General features: G+C 41.6%; 1 protein-coding gene and 1 pseudogene across 1 annotated transcript in view; both read left to right on the top strand.

Moving 5' to 3' along the window:
• The first annotated feature begins 5602 nt into the window (after positions 1-5602).
• Positions 5603-6898, top strand: LOC102859863 (annotated as a pseudogene).
• Positions 6899-7069: 171 nt separating this feature from the next.
• Positions 7070-10823, top strand: part of NCOA7 (nuclear receptor coactivator 7) — a 146635-nt gene continuing 142881 nt past the window's right edge. Inside the window, exons 1-2 of the mRNA XM_006879141.1 lie at positions 7070-7077; positions 8290-8513. Of these exons, the coding sequence (XP_006879203.1) occupies positions 7070-7077; positions 8290-8513 (232 nt within the window). The remainder of the gene's footprint in view (positions 7078-8289; positions 8514-10823) is intronic.

Here is a 10823-nt window from a genome sequence, read left to right as displayed (position 1 = left end):
CCTTGACCTTCTGCAGCAAGCACCTCAGGTCCGCCTCAGTTTCAGCAAGCTGGGTTGTGTAATCTGCATAACTCAGGTTGTTGATGAATCTTCCTGCAGTCCTTATCTGAGAGCTGGAAAGTGAATAAGGATGACAGAAGAAGAATTGATGTCTTTGAGCTATGGTGTTTAGAAGAATGCCGAAAATCCTGTGGACTGCCAAAGAACAAACAAATATATTTTGGAAAGAGTACAGCTAGTATGCTCCTTGAGGGCATAGATGATGAGGCTTCGCCTCACCTACTTTGGGCATGTTGACAGGAGGACTATTCCTTGGAGAAGGACTGATGCTTGGAAAAGTGGAGGATCAGTGAAGGAGAGGAAGACCCTCAACCAGGTGGATTCACAAGGTGACTGCTGCGATTAGCTACAGTGTGTCAGGAGATTTGAGGATGGCACAGGATAGGATATGGTTTAGATCAGTTTTTCATAGGATCTCTATGTAATATATATCGATTAAAGAGTGTTCAACTCAGAAACACCTACCCACAACAGGGTTTCTATGAGTTATGACTTGATTGTAATTAAAGTTTAATAAAATTAAAATTTCATTCCTAATTTTAAAATAGTCTAGAAACTTAGGTGCTACTAATGGTCAGCACATAATTTTGTTGTTATTATTGCCATCAGGTTGTTGTTAAGGTTAAGTGTTATCCACATTTCCAATCATCATGTCCCTCTCCAAGGAATAGTCCTTCTAAGAACACCCCAAAATATGTGATGAGAAGCCTCATCATCTTTGCCTCCAAAGGGCACGCAGGGCTACACCTTTCCTAAGACATATTAATTCGTTCCTTGGCAGTCCACAGGATGATGAGTGCTCTTCTTGAACATCACAGCTCAGACATCAGTTCTTCTTCCTTCATCCTTATACATTGTCCAACTCTCAGATGTATAGCAAGTGATTGGAAGGACCATGGCTTGAATAAAACACACCATAGTCCTCAAACTAACATCATTACTCCTCAATAATTTAGAGAGGTCCCTAACTGCAGATTTTCCTAGTGCAATGCATCTTCTTATTTTCTAACTGCTGGTACCAAGGGTGTAAATTGTAGATCCAAGCAAGGTGAAGCTATTGATAGTTTCAATCTCCTCTCCATCCATCATGATGTTGCCTTTCCAGTCCAGTGGTAAGAATCTTTGTCGTCTTTACACTGAGATGCAATCCATATTGAAGAATGTATTCTTTGATCTTCTGCAACAAGGGCTTCAAGTCCTCATTTTCAACAAGCAAGGTTGTGTCATCTCCATAATGCAGGCTATTGATGAGTGTCCCTCCTCATGATGGCACATTCCTCTTTATAAAGTCCATATTCTCGAATAATTTACCAGGATTGGCCATCACTTCTTAAATAACAGGCCTCTGAGAACCCTATGAACAGTAGAGGAACGTGAATAGTTATTGTTGTAGTGGTAGAACACAGATTGGAAGTCAGTCAGAATGAGGAAAAATGACATTGTTTAATAATTGAAACATGGAATGTATAGAGTTTGAATGTTGGAAAACTAGAAATTTTGAAAAATGAAATGCATGAGCATCAACATACTAGGCACTAGTGAGATGAAATGGACTAGCTTTGGCCACTTTGAATCAGATAACGTTATATATTATACTATACTGGGGATGAAAAACAGAAGAAGAATGGTGTTACCCTCACAGTCAAAAAGTAGTGGTGAGAAGCAGTGCTGCAGTCCCAAAGGTGCGTTGGTTCTATGCCACCAGCTACTCCGTGGGAGAAGGATGGGCAGTCTACTCCTGTGTGATTAACTGCCTCTGAAAACCCACCTGAGGGTCAGCTGATTCTGACTGTACAGTGCACGACAACAACATCCTGAAATACAATGTTGTGAATGATAGGATAGAATCCATACTGGAGGCTAGGATTTTGAAACTCCACCTCATTTACTTTGGGCACATGCGAAGAAATCAGTCCTTGGAGAAGGACATAATGCTTGGAAGGGCGGATGGACATCGCAGGAGAGGGAGAACCCGGATGAGATGGATTGATAAAATAACTGAGGTGATGGGGGTTGGTGTGTGGGAGTTAGTGAGACTGGCTCCAGACAAGAAAGGGTTCAGAGCTGCTGCACCTAGGGTCACTATGCATCGCAGGTAACTCAATGGCACATAACAACAGTAACATACTGTGACTTTTTAGGAAGCAGGAGTGGCATCCACTTCCTAAATAACATGCCTCCAGAAACTCTGTGAACATTGATAAATGTTGATAGTTGTAGAGGGACTTCAGGCCTTTTGTTCATAGGATTGCTGAGTTGTGCTCAACTTGAAGCAAACAACAACAACAACAATATCATGCAAGGAAGGACTGTTGTTGTTGTTGTTATTATTATTCATATATACACTCCTACCTCTAGAGAAAAAGAGGAAGAAATTGAACATTTTTACCAAATCTTGCAGTCTGAAATTGACTGAACAAGCAGTCAAGATGCATTCATGATAACCGGTGACTGGAATGCAAAAGTTGGATACAGTGAAGAAGGAGTAGTAGTAGAAATATATGGGCTTGGTGATAGAAATAGGGCTGGAAATAGAATGATTGAATATTGTATTTTCAATGATTTATTCATTGCAAATACCTTTTTAAAAGACACAAATGATGACTTTGTACATGGATCTCACCAGATGAGCTGCATAGGAATCAGATAGATTACATTTGTGGAAGTAATTGTTAGAGAAGCTTAATATGGACAGTCAAAACTAGGCCGGGGCAGACTGTGCATCAGACTCATGTGCAAGTTCAAATTGAGGCTGAAGAAAATGAAAAGAAATCCGCGAGAACCAAGATATGATCTTGAATCGATACCATCTGAGTTTCAAGTTCATCTTAAGAATAGATTTGAAGCATTTAACACCAGTGATCAAAGACCAAAGGAGATTTGGGATGATATCAAGAGTATTGTTTGTGAAGAAAGCAGAAAGTCATTATAAAAACAGAGGAAGTAGACAAAACCAAGATGGATGTCAGAAGAGACCCTAAAAACTTGCACCAGAGCATCGAGAAGCCAACACAAAGGGGAAACATGCCAAAGTAAAAGAGCTGAACAGAAGATTTCAAAGGCCAGCTAAGGAAGACAAAGCGAAGTATCATAATCGAATGTGCAGAGAGCTGGAAGTGGAGAATAAAAAGGGAAAACTTGCTCTGTGTGTCTCAGGCTGAGTAAACGGAAAAAGAAATTTAATCCTTGAGTGGCAATATTGAAACATGCTATGGACAATTTATTAAATGACGCAGAAAACATCAAAGAAGATGGAGGGAATGCGTAGAATTACTGTACCAAAAACAACTATCTGACACTCAAAAGTTTCAATAAGTATCATAGGACCAGGAGCCAGTGGTAATGAAGGAAGAAGCTGAAGCTGCGTAAGAGGCATTGGCAAAAAATAAGGCCCAGGAATTGATTTGTTTCAGTTAACAAATGCAACATTGGACAGGCTCAAGTGTCTGTGCCAGGAAATTTGGAGGACAGCTGTCTGGCTAGCACATTGGAAGAGGTTCATATTTGTTCCCATTCCCAAGAAAGCTGATCTAACAGAATGTGGAAACAGTCAAACATTATTTAATATCACTCGTAAGCAAAATCCTGCCAAAGATCATTCAAAAATGGTTAGAACAGTTTCTAGATAGGGATCTGAAAGAAGTTCAAGCAGGATTTAGAAGTGGCTGTGGTACCAGTGACATCTTTGTTGATGTCAGATAGACCCTGGCTGAAAGTAAAGAATAGCAGAAGAACATCTGTTCGTGCTTTATTGACTTTGCAAAGGCATTTGACTGTGTGGCTCTAACAAGTTGTGGCTGACATTGAGAAGAATGGGAATCTCAGAGCACTTAATTGTGCTCATGTGAAACCTATACCTGGACCAGGAACAGAGGAAAGCAACACTACATAGTTTAAAATTAGGAAGGGAGTGTGCCAGGGTTTATTTTCTCTCCATACTTATTCCATAGCAACCCTATGAACAATAAATCTAAGCCCTGCCCTACCCTATGCCATCCTTTCTATCTCTGACACTCGAGCCCACCATTAGTCACTGTGTCAATCCGTCTCATTGAGGTACTTCCCCTCCTTCACTGATCTTCCACCTTTCCAGGCATGATGACCTTCTTCAAGGAGTGGTTGCTCACTATCCTTGCCTCTAAGGGACACTGTAGCCGCACCTTTTCCAAGACATACTTATTTATCCTTTCGTCAGTTCATGGGATAGTCAGTACTCTTCTTCCGTTCCCCAACTTAAAGTCATCGATTCTTCTTTCATCCTTTGTCATAGTATAGTTCTGACGTGCAAATCAAGTTATTGAAAAGACTATGACTTGAATGAGTTGCATTTTATTCTTCAAACGGACAACTTTGCTTTTCAGCATTTTGCAGTATGTCTTATTTCCAGGCTGCTGGTGTCAAGAGTGTTGATTGCGGATCCATGTACGATGAAGTCTTTGACAATTTCTGTCATTTCTCCATCTTGTCATGAGGTTGCCTGTTTGCCCAGCGGTGAGAGTTTTTGTTTTCTTGGTGTCAAGATGTAACCCACATTGAAGGTGTAGTCTTTGATACTCTTCAGGAAGCATTTCAAGTCTTCCTCACCTTCAGCACATAGTAGCCTATATGAAATAGCACATTGGCGTAAGAGATATTTATCTCAAAAGTGGAATGAATTTTAATCTTACCACACTTAGATCTCATATGATCATATTATTTTAATAGAGAATATTTTACTGTTCTATTTCCACTTTTTTGTGTGTTGTGTGTTAATATTTGGAGCCAGTTTAGAGGCTCATGTGTGAAGCAGTTGGATTATGAAAGGAAGATAAGGTTCTCTTAATTTAGTTGAAAGTCAGGTGTAAGCTATTGGGTCATGTTTTTTTTGTTTCATTGGTGTGTAAGTTGATTGGTTGCTTGGATTTAGTCAACAATCAGCTATGGGCCGGAAACCTCTTGTTTAAGTCAATCAGGACATGGTAGGTGGGTCTTGAAAAGTTGGTTGGGCCCTGACTAGGTCTCCACTTTGGAGGCTCATGTGTGAAGCAACTGACGTGTGAAGCTGTTAATTGTGTTTGGAAAGAACATTGTTCTAAGTGGTATAGCATTTGTCAGTTTGCTGTACTGAGGTAACTTGGGGTTGCTGTGATACTGAATGCTTTGCCACTGGTGTGTCAAATGCCATAATGGTTGCCCTTGGTGGATAGTGTTTGGTAGAGCTTCCAGATTAAGACAGACTTGGAAGCAGGATTGGCATCCACTTCTTAAACAGCAGGCCTTTGGAAACCCTATGAACATTAGAGAAGTGACAATAGTTATAGAACAGGGTTCAGATCTTTTGTTCATAGGGTCACTGTGAGTCATTCTCAACTTGATGGCACTTAACAACAGCATTTCTGAGTTTTAGTGTATTGTGTGTTAGTGTTTGTTAATTCAATTGATCTTAATAAATTTAGCTGTTGGGAAACTAATGAAGTCCCAGTTGGATCCTCTTAAAAGTGATGCTTCTCCCCAGTTTCCGCCGGTGCCCGCTGGCACCATGTTCATGTGGACTGACCAGAGTCCGCGAATTTTCCACTCTGAGTCCTCCCGGACAACCCCAATCCCAGTTTTTTATCCTCTGAGAACACTAAGAAGAATGTCCCTGCATCAGTTTTTGCTTGAGCCAGTCACCTGCCATGCCTGGAATCGGGATCGCACCCAGATTGCCCTGAGCCCCAGTAATCACAAAGTCCACATCTATAAGAACGGGAGCCAATGGGTGAAAGCTCATGAGCTCAAGGAGCAAGAGGGGCACATCACAGGCCTTGTCTGGGCTCCCAGGAGTGAGCGCATCGTCACCTGTGGGGCAGGCCACACGTCTACATCTGGAGCCAGAAGGATGGCATCTGAAGCCCACCCTGTTGATCCTGCGGGTCAGCCGGCCAGCCACGTTCGTGAAGCGGTCCCCGCTGGAGAACACGTTCACCGTGGGCAGTGGGGCCCGGCTCACCTCCGTCTGCTACTTGGAGTCTTAAAACGACCGGTGGGTCAGCAGCACGTTAAGAAGCCCGTCCGCTCCACGGTCCTCAGCGTGATGGCATCCCAACAGCTTCTGCTGGCCGCAGGCTCCGGGACTTCAAGTGCAAGGTGCTTTCTGCCTGCATTAAAGAAGTGGATGAAAAGCCAGCCAGGACGCCGTGGGCCAGCTGATGTCCGAGTTTGGTGGCAGTGGCCCCAGGGGCTGGTCCACGGCGTCAGCATTTCGGCCAGCGGGAGCCGCCGGGCCTGGGTCAGCCACGACAGCACTGTGGGGAGCCGAGGCCCCCAAAAGCGCGCAGGTCTCCCCTCTAGACGGAGTTCCTGACCCTCCTGAGCATGGCATTTGTGTTGGAGAACAGCGTCGTGGCAGCTGGCCATGACTGCTGCCCGATGCTCTTCAACTGTGACGGCCGTGGCTGTTTGACCTTCGTCTCCAAACTGAACATTCCGAAACAGAGCATCCAGCGCGACGTGTCGGCCATGGAGCGCCACCGCCAATGGACCAGCGGACCCCACCGAGGACCGCGACACGGCTTTGGAGACGCTGCACCAGAACAGCATCACACAGGTGGACAAGCAAGACTGCCATGAATTCTGCAGTACTGGCATCGATGGAGCCATGACAATTTGGGATTTCAAGACCTTGGAGGTTTCCATCCAGGGCCTCCTAATATATGTGAAGCTGAGCAAACCTCGGAGACTGAGCCAGCATGGCCAGCTGCAGCTGCCTGCCTCCCCGCCCGCAAGAAACACTGAAAACACCACGGTGGAGATGCTTCTCTGTGTGTGTGCGGGTGATGTGTGTGAAAATAGAATTGTGAAAGTGTTGATATTTTGAAAACAGCAAAGATTTATCCCCCTGGCCTATTTCATTCCATTTTTTGATCAAAGCTTCTCTTTAAAACAATTGATATTAGAAAATTGCCATACTGACCTAAAGGAAGGGGGCAGGCATGTAAATAATGGCTAGAAAATGGAATAAAAATACTAAATGTGAAAAAAAAAAGTGATGCTTAGGTAACTAAGGAAATATAATTTCACCACTGAACATATTTTTAAAAAAAAAAAAAGAGCCTCAATGAATTAGGTCCTTAACCCCAAGTCAAGTTCTCTTTAGGGGGGAAAAACTGTCACTGGGACTTCTTTGGACTGTTACATAAATTTGTACAATATCACAGAAAAGCAACACAAAGTCAAGCTTTACTCTCCAAATTCTAATAGGGTTATCTCATTTTCCTCTTTAAACATTTATTTATCCATTACCTAAATTGTATAGGGGCTCATGAGGGCAAAGGAAGTAGAAATAGCTGAGGGAGTGCTGATTGTGCCTTGATAAAAGGGGAAGGGAAGGTCCTAATTAAAGGAAATAATTACTGAATACTTTCTGTGGCAGAGCAGAGTGCCATTTTGGTGGAAGCCAGAGCTCTTATTCTCCATCCGTTTACGTGCTAGAAAGGTGAAAACATTCTCCGGAAGAAGTAGTAATTACAGAGTGACATAGCAATTAATTACAGAGTGACACAGCAATTGAAAAACATTTTCCATTGTTGGATTTAGTGAACTATGATACACTTCATCTCTTACACATCTTTTACTTAAAAGGAAAAAAATTGAAAACATAAAATATGTTAATGAATGTATCAGCTATTATAACAGTAATCACAGTGATAATTATATGTTGTCATGACATTTTCTGTCTCATAAAATGTAACTTTCTTTTCAGTATTCCTGTCTTTATGTGGAAAGAAATTTATTCAAATTTTAACAGTTCCATTCCTTATGAAATTTCAATATCACAGTGCAAGTCAATTATAATGTACTTCTTTTCATAAATATGCTGGTTCATCAGTTCAAATGCACTGCTTAAAATGTGAAGCACTTATTTTTCTTACATAAATCACATCAAACATGGGATAATTGTAGGTTAGTATATCTCGACAGGATCTAACTTAAAACAACCTAGTTGTTCTTCAGGCCTAGAGTACTTCCAATTATTTTCTATGAAGTAAATATTTAGAATATAAAATTGAGGAAAGGACACAGATCTCATCATAAGAATGTGTTAATGACAAGATAGGAAATAACTAGTAATAATTTACAACAGTATAAGGAAAATGTTTTCTGTATCTGTTAAACAGTTTCTCAAAGCCAAACAGCATGAAATGAATGCAAGTCCTGCTAACAGATCATTTTTCTAATGTTCTTATTCTCCACCCCCTTCATTCCTAGATTGAAAAAGAAAAAACAAGCCAAGCAAAATGCAGAGACAGGGTCAGCTGCAGCTCCTAGGAGTCAGACTGGAAAAGACGATGCTAATACGTTCATTTCAGAACAAGACAAGTGCAACATCGCTGCAGAAGAGGAGGAATATATGGCCGATGAGAAAAAGAAGAGAAAAAACAATCAGTTAAAGGAGATCCGACGGACAGAATTGAAGAGATACTACAGTGTTGGTAAGTCTTGGTGATCATGACTGCAGCATTTTTATTTCTAATCTACAGACCTTTAAAAGAGTATATCCTATAAATTAGTAACAGCAACCATTCATTGTGATTTACTGTCTCTGAAAAGCCTTTGGAGGGTCAACTATGGGTCGTTTCCGACATGACAGCAAACAGCAGCAGCGAGTACGAAAGGTACTTGAGTTATGTAAACAATCTTGTGTATAAGGATGATGACAGAATATTTGTGTTTGTTTCTCTTGTGTACGAATGTTGTCCACATATAGCACAGTGCACAGTGCCTCCTGTGAGCGTAAACGTTTATCAAATGAATAGTCGCTTTACCTATATGAGAAATACGTTATTATTTCATAATGTGTGTAGACATGAACATAGAAAGGTTAATAGAAATGCCTGTGCTGTTTTTAGCATCCGCCAAGTGATAGGTAATGAAGATGACAAGGCTATGCATCTGTCAGTTAAGAAAAAAAACAGATTGGCAAGCTCTGGTGGCCTAGTGGCAAGAAACTACACTGCAATCTCAGAGGTGAGCGGTTCAAATCCACCAGATGCTCTGCTGGAGAAGGAGGAACAATCTCCTCCTGTACCTGTCAGACCCGATTTGATGGTACACACACACAAAATAATAAAAATAAGGTAAATAACAAAAAATTTCTAGAAAAAGGAAAAAGCGGACTTTGCCAAACTGAATTGTTGTAGTTATATAGACTTTTACAGTGAATTGCCATTGCATCCGAAACGCCTCATTTAAAATGATGAAGATGTTAATTGCACTTCACTGGTCTCATGCATCTGATGGGTGTCTTTCCTGTCGCATATGAGCTTGGAGTGTGTTTATAAAGACATGCAAAGAGAGAGTGGTAGATGTTGGTAAGTGTCATCAAGCCCATCCCAACTCACAGTGACACTGTGTATGACAGTATAATATTGCCTGGTTCTGCACTATCCCCACTTTTGTTGCTATATCTGAACCTGTTGTTACAAACACTGTGTCACTCCATCTTATTGATGATCATCTTTTATGGTTGACCTTCTAATTTACCAAGCACAGTGTCCTCTCCAGATAGCATACTGGTCCTTCAAGATAACATCTCCAAAGTACAGGAGACAAAAATCTTGTTATATTTACTCTTAAGGAGCATTGTGTTGAACTTTGAACAGTAGTTTATTCGTTTTCCTGGCAGGCGCTGGTGCAGGTGGTCCCTAGGCTATGAACACCCGGCTTACAGATACCTATCTCCTACTTGCCCTTTAATGTTATGTAAATGAACTAAACCCTATTTGCAACAATTTTTGTTCATCATAGTCACTTTTACTTGTTATGTGTACAGCTTTTAAGTAATAGGAAAGCCTTGAACCTTGCTCTCAAACCAACCCAGCCCAAACCCACTACCTTCGGATTGGTTCCAACTCATAGTGTCTCTCCATCTAGTTTCTGAGGCTGTAACCCTTTACAGGAAAAGAGTACGCATCTTTTTCCTTCAGAGCAGAAGGTAGATTTAGACTCACACTTCTGACCTTTTTGTTACCTGCTTTATTCTTATGAATCATTTACACCTGTTCGAGGTTACTTATATATTCTTAAAGATATATTGTTGTTGTTGTGCCATCAAGTCTCCTGTGACTCTGAGTGACCCTATACAGAGTAGCTCTGAACCCTGTCCTCTCCTGAGCCAGTCTCACTATCTCCAACACACCAACTCCATTACCTCATTTACTGTGTCAATCCATCTCATCCAAAGTCTTCCTCTACTGTGCTGTCCCTCCATGCCTACAACCATGGATGTCCTTCTCCAAGAACTGGTCCCTCCTGACAACATGCCAGAAGTATGTGAGAAGGAACTTCAAAATCCTTTTCTCCAAGGAGCAAATTGGTTTCACCCTGGCCAAGACAGACTTGTTTGTTCCCTTGGCAGTCCATGGGATATTCAGTGCTATTCTCCAGCATCAAAACTCAAAGGCATCAATACTGCTGTCATCATTACTCATTGTCCAGCTCTCAGTGTCAGGGTCCTGCTCAGTTTCAGCAAGCAAGCTTGTGTCATCTGTATAAGGCAGGTTGTTGATAAATCCTCCAGTCCTGATGCCACATTCCTCCTCATAAAGTCCAGCTTCCCGAATGATCTGTTCTGCACATAGATTGAAGGGGTATGAAGATAGGATGAATCCTTGACACACTCCTTTCCTGATTTTGCACCATGCATTGTTTAAAAATGGATATATTTTTGTACCCCGGGCACAGTATATTCTATATTCTTGACCAACCCTGTAATACCTATGCACTGTTCACCTTTGACATGC

Source organism: Elephantulus edwardii, unplaced genomic scaffold (genome assembly GCF_000299155.1).
Source record: "Elephantulus edwardii isolate Elephantulus edwardi_28Jun2011 unplaced genomic scaffold, EleEdw1.0 scaffold00002, whole genome shotgun sequence".
NCBI classification, from domain to species: Eukaryota; Metazoa; Chordata; class Mammalia; order Macroscelidea; family Macroscelididae; genus Elephantulus; species Elephantulus edwardii.
This window is presented reverse-complemented; position numbering and strand designations above follow the sequence as displayed.